Here is a 19,487-nt window from a genome sequence, read left to right on the forward strand (position 1 = left end):
AGCTTCAGTTGGATCCTAGCTTCAACTGGAAGCCAGTTTTGAGTCCTGAGTGAAAGGAAAATGCGATCATAACGACGTGTGCCTGTTACAAGTATTGCTACATTTATTGTCGCTTTCATTGGAGCTAGACTGGATTTAGGTAGACCTATGAGAATCGAATTTCCATAGTCCAGTCTTGAGAGCTCAAGAGATTAAATCGCCTTTTTGAGGTCATTAAGTAGTATGAATGGTTTTCGATTTATTTAGAAGGTGCAGATGTAGGTTGGCGCTCCTGGTTGCTGCTTGTATGTGCGCTTGCACGTTTAGATTTGAGTCACGTTTAATGCCTAGTGATTTTACAGAGTCTGAGATGGTTGCAATGCAGTTTAGTGATTTGAGTTGAAAAGACCAAGGTTGCAGTTGTGGGTATCTAAGCGGTGGGGAGAAAAGAATGTACTTGGTTTTCACTGGATTCAGTTTTAACTGGTTGTGTGTCATCCAGTCTCCTGATTTCTTCTTGAGAGTTTGATGTAGAGCTGAGTATCATTAGTATACATGTGGCAAGGGATTTTTGATTGTTAAAGGAGTTCAGTGAAAGATTCCATGTATAGATTGAAGAACATTGATGAAATTGTAGATCCATTAGGAACACCACTCAGTCAATATCTGCTACCTCCCGTAGGGTGGTGCCTATTTTGACTCTTTGGTAGTTCTGCAAGAAAGAGATGAACCATTTAAGGACAGATCCTGATAGGCCCATTTTGATTTAAGAATTTCTTTTAGTAATTTGTAGTTTACTGTGTCAAATGCAGCAGAGAAATCTAGCAGTATTAGTGGATAGGATTAGTTTGGTCTCGTGAAGTTTGTATATCATCTAGGATGTTTAGAATGACCACCTTGATATTGTGTCCATGCCTGATGCTGGATTGGTGTTTGTCTAGTAGGTACAAAATTCTTGATGTGTTCGCAAAGCTGATCATGGGCTCAATTTTCAACCGGTTAGCCAGGTAAGGCAGACTGGAAACTGGTCGGTGGATTTTTAAGTCATTCTGGTCAGTGCCCATTTTTTTTTAATGGAAGAGGTACTTGGCCGTCTTCAGGCACTCTGATGGGGATTCTTGCTTGGGAGATGCATTCACGATTGTTGTACCTGAGGGAGTGACAGATTGGTGGATCTCTTTCAGTAGGTGGGAGGGAATGGTATTGTCTAAATGTTTTGTAGGTTTAATTGACTGAATGATTTTCTGGTTCACATGTGCTGCTCCACATCACATGCCACTAAGGGAGAGGTGTGGCACAGCAGTTAGGGCAGCATACTACAGAGCGCATGGCTCACGGTTCGATCATCGATGGCAGCTCAGTTCAGCACCATGTGACTCTTGGCAATAGCTCACTTAATCTCCTCTATAGCTTCCAGCGCCTTGAGACCCTTAGGAATGAGTAGTTTCGCGCTTAACAAATACCGGATTTAGAATTTATTTTTACTTAGCATTTGCATTGTTACTAACAGTTTTTTTAGTGTATTCTGATACTTCTCCTTCACATGAGCAGCAGGCTCCAAAGCATTCAAAGCCTCATACTGTGCTGGTCTAGGGGGAGCCTTCATGTCATACAGTACACCCCTCAAGTTCTCAATGACTCTCAAATTAAATGTGCCATATTGTGGAAGTTTCAAGGGCCCCATGCCCTCCTTACCCCGTGACCACCCCCCAGCAGAGAAATTACCCTGAATAATGCAGTAGCGTCTACCAGCATCAATCACTATTAGAGTAAACTCTCAACAATCCGTTACAAGAACCTGTGTTACAGTCTGGTTGATGTGACCTCACAACCCAACTCCACAAACCTTACCAGAAAAGTATAAAACAATATACTCCTATCCATCCTGGTATCTTGGATTGCAACGAGTCGGATAACAAATTCAACTGCTCAGCACTAAGCGCACACATATTCACACCATTAAACCACAGGCATCTCTACAATGCACTACACACAACTTCAACACAATACTGCAAGCTTGACATAAATGATTGCACCCCACAACCCTATGAATACTCACTTCACCACCAATGTGTGTGCCTTCAAAACCACCAGACCACCATCAGTCTTCAAAGTAGAGCCAGGGACTTTTAGGACATGGGCACATTTAGGCTTGTGCAATGTCTGGTAAAGTCTATATATTTCTGCACATTTCTAGCTCCTTACTCTCTAGTGACAGAACCATCTGCTCTGCTATCACTTGATGGAGCTGGGATTCTTGAACCTCAGTGTGACGTGGGTAGAGTGAGGAACCTGAGACTCTTTCGGGTTAAAGAAGGTTTTATTTTTAACAAGGGGTTCCGGTTGCGGAAAGGAAGTCTCTCACGGGCAAATCCTGACTGATCCGTTATGGCTCCTGACTTCTACGGGTCTTGAGTGGAAAGGTATCTTCTCCCATCCGGAGTAGGCTCCTGGTTTGTTAGTTTTCTCTCTGGTTGGTCAGGGAAGGTACGGCACCCAGAACAAACAAAACAAAGAAAGGACCATTAAGATTCGCAGTCTCCTTTTGAAACGCCCTGGGGGAACCCGGTAAGTGAGGGGGCACCGCTGATCAGACTTGTGCTGTACAATCCAAATCGTGAGGTACGTGGTGGGAAAAGTGTGCAGGGAAAAAGGAGGTAGACGAGGAAAAAGGGAGGAGGATATTTACAGCTATATATATATACAAAACTGGTGGCAGCTTTATCCTGATCTACGGAGGCACAACACCCTGCTTCCCCACCCAGTTCGCAAACCGCTGCCGTACCTGTCGCAGCCACACTCCTCCCTCGGGAGTGTGGCACAGAGAATCGTAGTGTCGTTGGCCTCCTGGCTTGTCTGCTCCTCGTCCTCCTGCTGTCAGCGCTCCGCTCTCCTCGTCCTCAGTTCTCCTCGACACTCCTTCGTCTTCCTCCTCGGTGTCGTCACACGCCAGACGATTTCCTTTCTGGGTTTTCGCCACTGCGGTATAGCCCACGTCATGTGGGGGCGTGGTTTCCTCCTTGATGTACGCCCAATTAAAGGTGCCGCTTTCTTTATCCTCGGTGTCTGACGTTAGTTGCCTGGACTCGCGATCATCCTGAAGGGAAGGAGGGGAGGGATCAGTGATCCACCATTTAGTGAAGGAGTCGTCTTCTTCTACCTGGCGACCCTCCTGGTTACATTCCACCCCCCCTGGTTTCTCCCGTTTGGGGAGACATGGTGTTCTGGACAAAAAGTCGGCATTGCCATTGTTCACCCCTTTTCGGTGTTTTACAATAAAAGAGAAGGGCTGGAGGAACAGGAACCATCTTAGTACTCTGGGGTTTTGTGACTTATTTCTTTGCATCCATTGTAAGGGAGCTTGATCCGTGTACAATACAAAGGAGCGTCCTTCTAAATAGTACTTCAGTTTTTCGATTGCCCATCGGACAGCAAGACACTCCCTTTCTATGGTCCCGTAGTTACGTTCTCTGGGATGCAATTTCCGACTAAGAAACAAAACAGGATGTTCTGTTCCGTCTTCACCTTCTTGGGATAAGACGGCCCCCAAGCCGGTATTGGAGGCATCTGTAGCAAGAGTAAATGACTTGTCAAAATTGGGGGGTATCAGAACTGGACTAGTCGTTATAGCTTGTTTGAGAAACTGGAACGCTGCATTTGCTTCTTCAGAGGGATGTACTAGTTGGGAAGGTCTTACCTCCTTTTTCAACAGGTTAGTTAGAGGACTGGCAACTTCCGCAAATTTCTCAATGAATCTTCTATAATAGCCTATTAGGCCTAGGAATGCTCTTAACTCCCTCTTCGTTGTGGGAAAGGGGGTTTGTACAATGGCCTTCACCTTTTCCTCCTGGGGTGCAATTACTCCTTCGCCTAACATAAACCCTAGGTATTTGACTTTGGAAAATGCTGCTCGTGACTTTTTGGCGTTTACATGTAAACCCGCTGCCTGGAGAGCCATCAGTATTTGCCTTATGTGGACTAGGTGTTGTTCCCATGTTTTACTAAATATTACGATGTCGTCCAGATACACTGAACAATACTGTTTATGGGAGTCTAGGTTAGCCTTTGGAACGTGGCTGGTGCTCCATGTATGCCAAAAAAAGAGGACTTTAAACTCAAACAACCCCTCTTCGTGGCGAAGGCTGTTTTTCGTTTATCCTCCTCCCTTAGGGGAACCTGCCAGTAACCCTTTGTCAGGTCTAAGGTTGTTATGTAGCGTGATTCCCCTATCCTTTCTACCAACTCATCCACCCGGGGAATGGGGAAGGCATCAAATGCCGAAATCGCGTTTAATGTCCTGAAGTCCATACAAAATCTTGTTGAACCATCTGGTTTCGGCACCATCATTATAGATGATGACCAGTTGCTACGTGAGGGCCTGATTACTCTGAGTCGAAGCATATTGTGTACTTCTCTTTTGACGTCTTGTCTCCTAGACTCTGGTATACGGTATGCTTTATGTTTTATCGTTTTTCCTTCTTCAGTGTCGATTCTATGCTCGGTTACATGGGTCAACCAGGGGGTGTCGGAGAACATGGGAGGAAAAGGGTTCAGGGTATCAAGAAGCTCCTTTTTTTCTTTCTCCAGTAAGTCAGGATTTATGGGCAACTGTTATAAAGTGGACTGGTTTCCTGTTACCGGCAGGCCGAAATGGGTTGGCTTAGGGGGAGGCCCTATCCACTTTTTTAGCATTTATTTATTTATTTAACTTGTATAGCGCGTTATAACCACCGGGGTCTCTAAAGCATATTGATTTGAAAGCTCTGTTGTCTTGAGGGAGAGACCTGTACCTTGTAAGTTGTCTTACCTAAGGTCTCCATGATAGGATAGGGTCCTAGCCATTCACTTTTGAATTTCTGAGTAGAAGAAGGGAGGAGTACCAAAGCCCAATCTCCCTTCTCCAATCTCCTCCATTTCTTCCCTTTGTCGTAATAAAATGTCTGTTTCTGTTGGCTTTGTTCTAGATGTGAATAAGCCAAGTCTCTTAGTTTCCCTAACTTTGACTTCAGCTGATGAGTATATTCTAATAGAGACCTTTGTTCTACCGTCTCCTCCTGCTCCCAGGTGTCTTTTGTTATTTCCATAAGGGAGCTTGGTTATCTGCCATAAAGCATCTCAAATGCAGAACAACCTAGGCTACTCTGTACTTGAGCCCGTAGCACATAGAGGGCCAAGGGCAACAGTCTATCCCAATCTTTGTGTTCAACTGTCGAGACCGTCAGTTTGAGGATGATATGCTGAAGTTTTTATTTGGTGTAAGTCTAACATTTTTACAGCTGATCCAAACCACCAAGAGGGCAACATTCAGAGAACGACTAGACAACAAAGCCCACAACAGTAAGGAACTCTTCAGCATCGTCAAAGAGTTCTCCAACCCCGACGCCTGCAACAACGACATCAAACCCTCACAAGACCTCTGCGACTCACTCGCTTCGTTCTTCCACCGCAAGATCGCCGACATACACAACAGCTTCGGCGCACAGACTGCGCACCGAACCAGCACCCCCCACCACCACCCTCTGCAGCTGGACCCCGATCAGCACCGAAGACACCACCCGCATGATGAACACCATCCACTCCAGCTCCCCAACCGACCCCTGCCCACACCACATCTTCAACAAGGCCGACTCCACCATCGCACCCAAACTCCGGGACATCATCAACACCTCCTTCACAACCGCCACCTTCCCTCGCCGCCGTCCCCCGCATCCGAAGAGCCACCACAGGAGGAAGGTCCTTCTCCTACCTGGCCGCCAAGACCTGGAACTCCCTCCCGACCCACCTCCGCCTGACCCAAGACCACCTCGCCTTCAGGAAGCAGCTCAAGACCTGGCTGTTCGAGCAGTAGCGGACCCCCCCCAAGCGCCTTGAGACCCTCTGGGTGAGTAGTGCGCTAAACAAATGCTTGATTGATTGATTGATTGATTGATTGAAACATGCCGAGCTCAGCGCCCTCCTAAAGAAACCCACCGCGGACTCCATGGACCTCAAGAACTTCCGCCCCAGCTCGCTCCTCCCCTTTCCTGCCAAAGTCATTGAGAAGACTGTCAACAACCAACTCGCCGCCTTCCTCGAGACAAATGGATCCCTCGACCCCTCACAGTCCGGCTTCCGAGCAAACCACAGCACCAAGACTGCCTTCATCGCAGCTACCGACGACATCAGATCCCTGCTCGACATCGGGGAAACAGCTGTCCTCATCCTCCTGGATCTCTCAGCAGCATTCGACACCGTATCCCACCACACACTAATACAGCGCCTCAGCAACACCGGAATCCAAGGGAAGGCTCTGGAGTGGATCATCTCGTTCCTCTCCGGAAGAACCCAGAGAGTCCGCCTCCCCCCCTTCCGATCTGCGGGCTCCGAGGTTATCTGCGGCATACCCCAAGGATCCTCGCTCAGCCCCACCCTCTTCAACGTCTACATGAGCCCCCTCGCAGCCATCGCACGCCAACACAACCTTAACATCATTTCCTACGCTGACGACACCCAGCTGATCCTCTCCCTCACCAACGACCCCGCCACCACCAAAGCCGGCCTCCCGGAAGGAATGAAAGACCTTGCGGAGTGGATGAAGACCAGCCGACTAAAACTGAACTCAGACAAGACAGAAGTTCTCATCCTGGGATCATCCCCCTCCGCCTGGGACGACTCCTGGTGGCTCCCTGCACTGGGCACCGCCCCCAAGCCCACGGACCACGCACGCAACCTGGGCTTCATCCTGGACTCCTCCCTAACGATGACCAAACAAGTCAACGCCGTCTCGGCATCCTGCTTCAACACCCTGCGTATGCTCCGGAAGATCTTCCAGTTGATCCCCACCGAAACCAGGAAGACTGTCACCCAGGCCCTCGTCACCAGCCGACTGGACTACGGGAACACTTTCTACGCTGGGACCACAGCCAAACTACAGAAAAGACTCCAGCGCATACAGAACGCTTCTGCACGACTCATCCTGGACATCCCCCAACACAGCCACATCTCTGCCCATCTGAGAGACCTGCACTGGCTCCCCGTCAGCAAGAGGATCACGTTCAGACTCCTCACCCACGCACACAAGGCTCTCCACGACATGGGCCCCAAATACCTCAACGACCGCCTCATTCTACACACCCACCCGCCAGCTCTGTTCCGCCAGCCTCACCCTCGCCACCATCCCACGAATTCGCAGAGCCACCGCCGGAGGCAGATCCTTCTACTACCTGGCGGCCAAGACGTGGAACTCCCTACCCACCCACCTACGGCTGACCCAAGACCATCTCTCCTTCAGGAAACAACACAAGACCTGGCTATTCGAGCAGTAGCGGATCCCCCCCACTCCCAGCGCCTTGCGACCCTAGCGGGTGAATATGCTTGATTGATTGATTGATTGAGCATTCGTATGCCAAGAATATTAAATTGTCACAGTACGGCACCTAAGATCATGCCAGAAATGAGAAAACACCTGTTCTGATGAATCTCATTAGTTACACGTTCATGAGAACATGTCCTGAGAGGTGTTTGCCCAGAAAGCATGGTTTACAGAATTACTACCCAGATAAAACATCATATGTACTGCCAAGATAACATTCCTTAGAAGTTACTGCCCAGGTAGTGTGTCTTTTTAGCATGCCCTTAGATTTTTGCTGTGTACCTTTGGCAGTAACATACTTTTATTAAAATTCAAATATGAGGTATGTAACTTAACCTCTGAAGGACAGTTGTCCAATATGTTTATGGTTTTGAAAATATATACTCTTTTCTTTTAGGAGAAGTTTCAAAGTTATCTAGACTGTTTGAAGAAAGAGCTGGAGGATTCGCTAGAACTGCATCGTAAAAAAGAGATGAAAGTGACACAACTGGAGGTAAGAGAACAGTAACAGATATACCAGTAGGGTTGGGAAAGCACTCCATACATTGTCTTGCTTTACAAGTTTCCAGCATGACTACAGAATTCTTATCAGGGGTTGGCCACCATACCTAGATTAGTTTTTTTTTCTGACTCTGCTTTGAAACTATCACCTGCAGCGTCCATGAATATAAAGGTATAAAGTCACTTTAAGACCACAGGGTTTTCCCGAGTTTGTGTTTGGATGTTGTGTAAAGGTGATCAATTGTATTCCCGATTTATGCTTAGCTGTCTTCGTTGGGGAGGTGACAACAGTACACGGGGTGATGGTAACAAGGATATTATCAAAGTGCATCACTACATGTTAAGGCAGAGGTCTTCATTTTTTGCTTTAACAAGAGCTACTTCTGACCAGTGACAATAGTCCAGAGCTACTTATGATTTAGACCATTGTTGCAATAGTGACCACATCAAATACAATATTGTAGTGGCAACATCTTGTAGGATTACTAGTAGTTATAAACTGTCATATCAAATTATAATTTCCAGAATATTGATTAATATAATAGCATGAAATTAAGTAGGTATAAGTAAGCATAGATTTACTACTCTCAACTCCACAACTACATATAGCTGCAAAATAAATAGATGTGGAGTTAAGAATGTTTATAAAATTAAACTCACTCCCACCGCATCTGTGCGAGTTAATGATTACTCCTCCGCCCCCTTTCCAATCTGTAAAGCTACGAGGCAGGGTTGTCCACTGTCTCCCCTCTTACTCGCCCTTTATATGGAGCCTATGGCTCAAAGGATACATGACAGCCCCCTTATATCTTGGGTTCGCTTAGAGGGACACAGACATGCAATTAGTTTATATGCGTATGACGTCGTGGCTATGTTGGAAGATCCCTTGACCTACCACCCGGCATTCATGGCTGAACTGGAGCTATTCGCACAGGCGGCGGGATTTAACCCCTTCGCTGCTAGGCCTTTTCCCCCCCGTGCTAATCCTTTTTTTTGGCTATTTGGGGTAGTGCGCGATTAGGCCCCTGTAACTTTTTGACCACATAAGGTCTCCAAGCCAAATTTGCGTCTTTTTCTTGCAACATCATGTGGAATTTAAAGGTACCCAGGGTTTGTGGATTCCCCTGGATCGGTCGCAGAAATTAGCCAAAATACAGCAAAAAAAATTATTTTTGTGGGAAAAATGGGAAAAACAGGCTGCAAATGAAAGCGTCTGGGTTTTTCCCTGCAAATGTTATCAAAAAAGGGTTTGTGGGGCTGAAATCACCATTTTCCCAGCTTTTAGGGAATGACAGACTTTTGTCAGAAAACCAACATTTTATACACAGTTTTGACATTTTTCTGGGACATAGCCTATTTTTGCTATTTTATGTGCTTTCAACCTCCTTCCAGTTAAGGGTAGAAATGAGTGTGAAAGAAATAATGAATCCTGGAAAGCTATACATTTTATAAAAGTAATCAAAATTCTGAATTCAGCAAGGGGTCATTTGTGTAGACCCATCAAGATTTCTTTATAGAAACTAACAGTTAAATATAGGAAAAATTGAAAATTAGTTGAAAAAAACAGCCTTTTGTGTCAATGTTTTCAGCTGTAACTTCTTGTAATTATGACAGCTCTTTGAAAGAAATATACCGTTACATCTGCTGGACCTTCTTGGTTGTGGGGATATATAGGACTTTTAGGTTAACCAAGAACCAGACGAACCCAGATCAAAAACTAAGCATCAATTTGCAATAGCTTTTTATTATATACCAGGTATATAGCAATTATTGTGGGAAAATGTATACATGGAAAAATCGGTATGAAAGACACCTATGTATTTCTGAAATGGGAACAAATTATAGAGTTTATAAACAGTACATATTTGCACATTTTTGAAATTGGGAATACTCATACTAGCATGAGAATTATCGGTCATTTTTCAAAATGACTTCTTTTTTACACAATGCCTTTCATTTGGAAGGCAGAAATTCATCAAAAATCAATAGGTAATAAAGTTGCTTTACAAATTTGAATTACCATAAGTCTCCTGATAAAAATGGTACCTCACTTGTGTGGGTAGGCATAGTGCCCACGACAGGAAATGGCTCAAAACCCAATGTGAACACACCACATTTTCACAATGAAAATGTACCCTTTTTTTGCGATGTGTCAAGCTGTAGTTTTCTTAACCCTAGCTCTGCCGGCTCATAGGGAAACCTAGAAAACCTGTACATTTTTGAAAACTAGACACCCAAAGGAATCCAGAATGGGGTGACTTGACTTCCTCCCACCAGGTTCTGTTACCCAGAATCCCTTGCAAAACACATTTCCCCCACATTTCTGTGGTGGAAAGTTCTGGAATCTACGTGGATCCACAAATTTCCACCCACTCCGCGTTCCCCAAAGTCTTCTGAGAACAAGCATTTACAATGCAATGGTTTCGCCTTTGGAAAAGTTAGAGCTATCGCTCTATATATATGGCATTGCTCATGATATATTTTTTTTTTAACTTATAAATAAATGGCATTGTTATTTACGACTGTTAGAGCTCAGGGCTGGTACTTTCAAATAGTGGATCTGCAACATTTTATCTGACTGTGGAGAATATGATTTGGAAGAAGAAATGATGTTGTTCAATTCAATTCAATGTAAGCTTTATTCAGTATGTATAGACATCCATAAAAGCAGTTACAAAATTAAAAACAGTAATATTTTAGCAGCAAATTATATAAAACAAATCCTTATCTAACTATGGTGTTCATTTATGGAAAGTTATATAGAGTGAGCACACTTTACCGATGTGGGTGGATAGATGCGGGTAGCCTGGGCAGAATATGCGGCTAAAACTGTTGATTATGCAGATTGTTCAGTGTGGTGATATACACCAACATTCCGCCCGCGCTCCTCCAGAAGAGACCGAGGAAAACAGCATAACCTTCCCCTTGTGTCAACGAGAAGGAAAAGAGTATGAGAAAACAAGTATTCTGTATTTTGTTGGGCTTGAGAAACCAGGCTGTGTGACCCTGGTGGTGGGAGGCAGGAGGCGGAGAAACCTGGTTCTCAAAAGCTTAGAGTAGGGGCAGACAGGAAACAAGGTTATCTTTGCCTTTTTGGGGCGAAGGGGACATAGAAGATCAGGCACTCATGTCTGCGAGGGAGAACAGTAGAATAAGGGGAGACTGTCTAGGTTGGAGTTGGTTATTCATTATGCCCAAAGATGATCAGATCATGGTATGCACTGCAGACGTCCTGGTTAACTCATGGTATGCGCAAGTCCTGACTGCTTCATTGTATGCACTTCATGTTTAATTCATCAAATTCAAAAGTCTCGGATAAATCATGCTATGTACATTTCCTGCCTGATCCACCGCATACGTATGTTCCCCTATTTCATAGTTGAATAAGTCTGGGGTAAAGCATGATTTGCACAGATCCTGGCTAATTCACAGTATGCACAACTGTGGGTTAGTACTAGTTTGCATATCTATGGTACAAAAAATTATTGGCTAATTCATAATATGTATAACCCTTGCCTAATCATTTGTATGTACGAGTCCTTGTTAACTGGTGAGGCACACAAATTCTCCCTCAGTGGTAGGTAAAACCCAGGGCTAAATACAGGTATGAACCAATATTGGTTAAATCATTGTACACACAAGACCTATGATAGGCACAGGTCGTACTAATGGGGGAGAGGCTGTAGCCTTACAAAAAAAAGCGGTCGACCTCGAAGCTGGGGAACCAGGTTCGAGCCTCGGCAACGACGCTCAACATCCTGTGATTCTGGGCAAATCACTTAATATCCCCGTGCCTTACAAAAATGTAACCAAACGGGTGCTCACGTAAAGCGCTCTGATACCTGAAGTCTCGAGTCTATTCGCGCTATCTAAAGCTCTATAAAAAAATGTATGAAACTTGTTTAGACATGAAATGCACGAGTCCTGCTACTTTGTTGCATGTCCCATCCCTGACTAACCCAAGGCATGCACAGACCCCTACTAATTAGCTGCAAACAAATCCTGCTTCATGCCTCTTTGCAGGCATGCAAAATGTGGAACAAATGCAAAATGTATGACGGACGGATGGATCAAAGTTTGCATCTCTGGACATTCCACTGTCCTCGGGACCTGGTGTTCAGAGTTTGTTACTGTGTTGTTTAATTGTACGTAAAGCGTCCACCCCGCTACTGGTGCGCGCGCGTAGAGCTAACTCGTCTTTGCAATTTTTGTGTGTGAGCATGTGTGGCGTGACGGTGATTTAGACATATTTTCCCTATTTCCATGCGTCTGTTACTTTACTGTACAAAAATGGGAGCACTTGAAAACATACTGGGCGGCACTTTCTTAAAACGTAATGGGTACAACAATGGTAATACTAGTAAAATTTACTTCAAGTAATAAAAAATGTAAAATATCTCGCGTTTGCATTTGGGCGCTATAGTCGTAATGTTAATAAGTGCCTCCCTTTCGGCTAGAGTTGCAAGCGTTGGCGCTGGGGAGCGAGCTTCGAGTCTCTGCGTCCGGCTCAACATCTTGTGATTCTGGGCAAATCACGTTATCTACCCGTGCCTACCAAAATTGAATGTGTCCCTGTGTAACGTAACTGGTGCACGTGTAAAGCGCTCAAATACCTCTGGGTCGAGTTGCAGCTATATATGATTGCAAAAAATAAATAATAAATAAATAGCCACTTTGGAACTCGATAGCACTAAAATGCAGATTGGAGTCCTGCTCCAATCGATGTATGAGACGAAGTTCCTCGATAATGTCTCTAGGGACCCGCAGGAAGCGTGAAACAATCCCGGGACCTCGCTGGTTCTGTGCAGTGCAGTGCTGGGTCTGTGCAGTGCGTAGGGAGCTGCATCAAGCCGCAGTATATCTCCGCTGCCCTGTTACTTATCACCCCACCTCAGAGACCTCCAGCGGCCCCTGCAGCCCCAGGGACAGGAGCGCACGCACGCCAGTGATAGATGCGACCCGGACACTGCACTCCACGGCCGTTCAGGGAAACAGAAAACAGATTAGGACCTCATTAATCACGGATGCGGAAAACCAGGGGTTACAGTGTCACTGTGGAGCGATCTCTTTCACCGCTTGCCAAAGATAGATGGAAGCGCTGGCTTAGGGCGTGATAAGAGCGCTGCTGAGTCCTGCATAAGTGCTGGCGACGTAAAGCAGGCCTCCCACATCACACCCCGACCCGAGATGCGCTGCTTTCTCAGGGACACCCGCAAAGACTGCAGTAAACACTCTACCCTGTATTTAATACCTCTTTACTACAGGTTTTACAATTTTGTTTGCACTTTTGTATAGCGCGAACTTGATTCACCCAATAGAGGGGGGCGGGCAGGCACACGGACAGCGGGAGGGGGGAGGGAACGGCAAGAAAGGCACTCACCTGGACTTCCTCCGGCGGCGGTCAGCCGCTGAATGACCAAATGAAACCTCGACGTCGGAAAAAATAAACCCCGCCCACGGCCGCGATGACGATCGGAGAGGGAAGAAATCGCGGGAACGCCCACGAATCTGGTCCGGCCATGACGGACAGATCTCTGTTCCAATGGCTAGCCTCCATTTATGGAGCTAGCCAATGGAACAGAGGGCGCATTCCCAAGCCCACACTGTTCTAACATTAGATTTCGCCTGCGCCGAAAAGCTGCGCAGTGCGCAGCCTTTGGCGAGGCGAAACCTAAAAATGGTACCTCACTTGTGTGGGTCGGCCTAGTGCCTGCGACAGGAAACAGTGCACAACGCAACGTGGTCGTACCTCAATTTCGCAGTGAAAAATGAACCTTTTTTTGCAAAGTGCCTAGCTGTAGTTTTTTAACCCTACCTCTGCTAGTACACTAGACAGCAGGGACTTTTATGGGCACATTTTAATTAGGGTGGGGGCTGCCCAAATCGGGCATGCCAATGCCCTCACCCTAATAAAAATTTGGCCAAAAAATCCCTGGCGTCTACTGGGCTTTTTGCCCCCCTTGGGGGCAGGAAGGGTGTCATTTTTGCGGAGTAGGGGGTGGGAGCATGGGCATGTCTGTTTTGGGCAGCCCCCACCCTAATTCAAAGTTGCCTAAAAAAATCCCTGGCGACTAGTAGGCTTTTTGCCCCCCTCCTCCCCCGGGTGCAGATTTAATTTTAATTTTAATTTTAATTTCTTATATCGCGCAGGAATCAATCCCGTAAGGGTATCTCCGCGCTTTGCTCACCAGAAACATTAGCAGATACAGTGAAGGTGATTAGTGGAGTTGGAATGCTTCCCGGAAGAGGAGAGTTTTTAGTGACTTTCTAAAGGACAGATGGTTGGTAGTCATTCTCAAATCAGTGGGAAGCTTGTTCCACAGAGCGGGCCGACTGAAGAAAATGCTCGGTCTCCCTGTCTGGATTTGGCACCAGTGTGTTTGTCCTTGTTGCAAGAACCAAGTAGAAACAACTCTTTCAACTCAAGGAACCCCACCGACAATCCAAAAAGGGTGTGCATGAAACAAGGGATGGCAGTTTAGTTTATTCTAAAATATATTAACCAGTTCACTCTCATTGATAGGTGAATTACTATTGCTGATTTGTAAAATATTTCTTATTGAAATGTTATTGTTGCTAAATTCTGCCAGACATAATTTCTCCAGGGTGCACCAAGGAGCAGAGCCTCCAAGAGAGTCCACCATAGCTGGATTCACCTCTGTTCCATTGTCCAGAGCTGGCCAGAGACCGCTTGAAGCCTTACATCTTCAGGCTTCTGAGAAATTGTACACAGTCTAGATACATTTACATGTCTGGGCACAGCACCTTGACCTGCTGTTCTATGGGCGAATATTATAGTTGATTCATCAGGGCCTCGCCCACATTAAATTCACAATACTGTAAGACCTTGAATGGCCCATCTGTACTGGTATTAGGGGACTTTGGTTGCCCCAGCCCTAGCAGACATAGTGTAGCCCTCCCTGACTTTGCAAAAACTAGACTGGCAGAGGAGAATTTTATACATGAATACTTTGTATTCCAGCAGTACAGGAATAGGACTGTGGCAAGCAGTAGCTGCATAAAACACAACCATTCTCTTGTGTCTTCTACTGACTTTGGAATGCAGCAGGGAGGGTTAGAGGTCGGAGTAGGCATGGCACTGCCTGGGCTTCTCTGTGAAGGAGCAGTATTGAAGATGGGGCAGGGGAATCAGTGAGATGTTTAACCTTCAATAATAAAGAGACTCCTCCCTGCTGTGAGTTAAGCTCCTTAATATGGAACCTGAAGACCTTTATTGTAAGTTGAGCATGGAAAGAAATACACACACACACACACTCTCTCACTCGCAGGACCTATTAGCTTTGTTAATGCTTGCCTCACGTAGCAGGTGCCTAAGTGTGTCTATTACATGGATTTGTAGATGGACATTTAAGGGATTCATATTGTAGTCCATGTTGTTAGAAATAATTTCTTGACTCTGAGATCTGTGATGTTTTGCCAGGTATGGATGCGTGCAAATTCATAGGCTGTGAGGTTTTTAGGAAACAGATTGCTGTCTCGAGGCAGTTTATATCCGGAATTGTATTTAACATGTATTGTAAAGTGTGTATCAAGAGCAGAACCGTGAGCTTCATGTAGGGAAATTACTATTTCTATGTCTTCTACTGTCTTGCTAGACACCCCTGTCTCTGGTTTGACATATTTGATGATGGCCCTCAATCACCCAGTGAATGACAAGAAAACATCTGTCAGGCCCAGTGTCCCTTGATAAATGTATTACATATTTCTGAGGTTCTAGCATTGTGAATATATGATTTATTTTTATGTTGCAGGTCAAGTTCAGGAGCCAAAGAGAGCAAATCACTAAGGAGTTTGAGAAGCTCCAGATGTTTTTGGAGAAGGAAAAATCTCGTCACCTCAGCATCCTGGAGGAGGAAGAGAAGAAAAGTCTGCAGAGCATCAAAGAGACAGTAACTAAATTAGAAGAACAGCAATTTGTCCTAGGAAGCTGGATTACTGAGATTGAATTGATGTGTCAGCTGCAGGATGTGGAGTTATTGAAGGTAAGAAAAGATTATAAATCAAGAGCACAAGAAGATCGGCAAACCTTCATTAGTGTAAGGAAGTACCAATATTGTAAGCCAGATCTAGTGGGAGCGATGTATGCTTCCACAACTCTCTGAACCCACTACAAAAAGTACACAAAGTAATATATTGGCTACAAGTAAACCCAGGGAAAAGGGTCTAGGATAAGAAAACAAGCATTTACAATGCAATGGTTTCGCCTTTGGAAAAGTTAGAGCTATTGGCATTGTAAATGACAAAATTTGTATTTATGTGTTAACAGATAACTAAATGGCATTGTCATTTACATTGCTGTTAGACCTGTCTGACTTTTGCGTAGTCCCTCCAATTTATTATTTATTTTGTCCCCTTTTTGCCCCTCATGCCTTTATTTATTTTTGTGTCCACTAGATTTTTATGGTGTTGGCCTGGGGGGATAGGTGCTCTTTTACCCTCATAATCATTCACCTCAGTTTAGGTGCCTTTCCTGTCAAGGATTTACTGAGTTTCACAAAATGGTGGCCACCACCTGTACCCAAATGCCACATCCTAGACTGCCCCATAAATTAACATTAGGCCTTCCAGAACTTTCTGGACCCTACTGGACCCTGTGTGGTTTGGCTATAAAAGGGCAAGGGTCAGGGAGCCATTTTGTGTAGTACAGGGAGTTGGAGGAGAGAGGTAGTGGTGTGAGGAGGAGGACGCACTGGAAGCAGTTAGTTTGTCCGTGTGATAGACAACCACTTCAGGAAGACGTTCCCCCTCTGGCCCCTGACCAAACCCTCCCAACCGTCTTCTTCTTCTGTGAAATTGGCCAGGCTGTGGCGGAAGACCCCCCTTGAGCCCTTGGCCCCTCTTTTCCCCGTTGTCCTAGCTCCTGCTGGGGACCTCCTCCCTACATTCCCCTGGTAGACTTCACCTACAAGCGTTTTGGTGGAAGCGGATTGGAGCGAGGTGTGGCGCCCTGCGCCTCCAGGAAGCTGCAGTGGAGAGGCGAGTGACAGCGGAGCTTGTGCGGCATTGAGCACAGGAGGAAGTGAGCGTTCGACTCTGTACAGTTCCAATAGTGCGGCAGGGTGAGGAGAGAGAGCGCAGGCTCAGAAGCGGTGTCAGGGCAGGCGAGCAAGCAAGTGAGGCGGCGCCAAGCGGGAACACTAATCACCCGCACCTGCGCTGCCTCGCATCCTGACAGTGAGTAGCACGTCCTGCCCGGGTGCCGGAAACACCGATTGCCTCAGCCCAGATGCCGCCCCCTGCGAGCCCAGGCGTCTAGGGCGTGCTTCGTGAGCGGAGTAGCAGCAGAGGCGGGAGAGCTGAGGGGAACCGAGTCAGCGCCATTCTCCACTCCATTTTCAAGTAAGGTGGAGGCTTAAGGGAGGAGAGCAGCTTGACTGAGGGGATCACACAAGAAGCGTTGGAGGAGTTCTCTTGAGCCCTTAATTGGAACCACCTGACAGAACCCTCCCTCATTACTCGCTATTTCCTGGGGATCTCAGTATTGAGTTCAGGAAGGGCCCGGGAGAGCCGGAGACAAGCCGACTTTTAGCAGGGTCAGAGGGAAGTGTTTATGAGAGTCTCCACAGTGCTGGGGGAGTGCCCTACAATAGCGGAAAGTTATAAACTTGAATGCTGAAGTGTGAGTTTCTTTTACAGAGGGGAAGGGGAAGAAGAAACGGCGGCCTCATTTTATTTACCTATGTGCAAGTGATAATTGAGCTATAGAAACATTCCATTTGAAACTTGAAACTGTCATCTTGGGGTTACTGATCTATTGCGAGGAGGGTGTTACCCTGTCAAGGGGAGGTAATCTTCCAGGGTTCTAAGACCTGGACATTTCTAGTGTGTCAAACTGAAGTGGAGGAAGTGTCAAAGTTGTGGATGTTCTGGTGATATAACTAGAGAGCCTCCACTGGGGTGTGAAACCTAACACTGTAGAAGACCAACTTCTTTTGAACTGAATTCTGCTGAGGTTATATGTCAAATGGAATCTTCTGACCAATTTGTACAGTATATTGAGATGTAAAAATGACTGAAGAGTAGATAAAATATTTTTATAAAACAAGCTCGTATTTTTACACAAACATTAGTGTAGTGTCATTTTTGAGTGATATTGCATTGAATTACTGCAGGGTGGTTTGCAACCTTTACACATGTGCCTCTATTGATCTTGTCTTACCCTAGGCCAAGCTACCTTAGGTGACCTGTCATATTTAGGTTCCAACAATTGCCATTAGCTTAATCTCTCGCAAACGTGAGACCTATTGCATTTGCACCCACACACACACACAGAGCCAGCCGCACACACACACACAGCCGCACACACACACACAGCCAGCCGCACACACACACAGCCAGCCGCACACACACACACAGCCAGCCACGCACACACACACAGCCAGCCGCGCACACACACACAGCCAGCCGTGCACACACACACACAGCCAGCCGCGCACACACACACACAGCCAGCCGCGCACATACACACACAGCCAGCCGCGCACATACACACACACACACAGCCAGCCACGCACACACACACACACAGCCAGCCGCGCACACACACACACACAGCCACACGTGCGCACACACAGCCACACGTGCGCACACACAGCCACGCGTGCGCACACACCACCAGCCTCGTGCGCACACACCGCCAGCCTCGTGCGCACACACCGCCAGCCTCGTGCGCACACACCGCCAGCCTCGTGCGCACACACCGCCAGCCTCGTGCGCACACACAGCCAACCTCGTGCGCACACACAGCCAGCCTCGTGTGCACACACAGCCAGCCTCGTGCGCACACACAGCCAGCCTCGCGCGCACTCACAGCCCACACAGCCAGCCTCGCGTGCGCGCACAGCCAGCCGCGCGCGCGCACAGCCACCCGCGCGCACAGCCACCCGCGCGCACAGCCACCCGCGCGCACATACACACAGCCAGCCACGCGCACGCACACAGAGCCAGCCGCGCGCGCACGCACACGGAGCCAGCCGCGCGCGCACGCACACGGAGCCAGCCGCGCGCGCACGCACACGGAGCCAGCCGCGCGCGCACGCACACGGAGCCAGCCGCGCGTGCACGCACACGGAGCCAGCCGCGCGTGCACGCACACGGAGCCAGCCGCGCGCGCACGCACACGGAGCCAGCCGCGCACGCACACAGAGCCAGCCGCGCGCACGCACACAGAGCCAGCCGCGCGCGCACGCACACAGAGCCAGCCGCGCGCGCACGCACACAGAGCCAGCCGCGCGCGCACGCACACAGAGCCAGCCGCGCGCGCACGCACACAGAGCCAGCCGCGCGCGCACGCACACAGAGCCAGCCGCGCGCGCACGCACACAGAGCCAGCCGCGCGCGCGAGCACAGAGCCAGCCGCGCGCGCGCGCGCACAGAGCCAGCCGCGCGCGCGCGCGCACACAGAGCAAGCCGCGCGCGCGCGCACACAGAGCCAGCCGCGCGCACGCACGCAGAGCCAGCCGCGCGCGCGCACGCAGAGCCAGCCGCGCGCGCGCACACAGAGCCAGCCGCGCGCGCACGCACACGGAGCCAGCCGCGCGCGCACGCACACGGAGCCAGCCGCGCACGCACACAGAGCCAGCCGCGCGCACGCACACAGAGCCAGCCGCGCGCGCACGCACACAGAGCCAGCCGC

The 19,487-nt window shown here is 47.8% G+C and overlaps 1 protein-coding gene across 1 annotated transcript in view; it reads left to right on the forward strand.

Moving 5' to 3' along the window:
* Positions 1-19,487, forward strand: part of LOC147672097 (E3 ubiquitin-protein ligase TRIM39-like) — a 136,863-nt gene that overhangs the window by 25,812 nt on the left and 91,564 nt on the right. Inside the window, exons 2-3 of the mRNA XM_086948036.1 lie at positions 7,728-7,823; positions 15,604-15,834. Of these exons, the coding sequence (XP_086804162.1) occupies positions 7,728-7,823; positions 15,604-15,834 (327 nt within the window). The remainder of the gene's footprint in view (positions 1-7,727; positions 7,824-15,603; positions 15,835-19,487) is intronic.

Source organism: Lissotriton vulgaris, unplaced genomic scaffold (assembly GCF_964263255.1).
Source record: "Lissotriton vulgaris unplaced genomic scaffold, aLisVul1.2 SCAFFOLD_2700, whole genome shotgun sequence".
NCBI lineage: Eukaryota > Metazoa > Chordata > Amphibia > Caudata > Salamandridae > Lissotriton > Lissotriton vulgaris.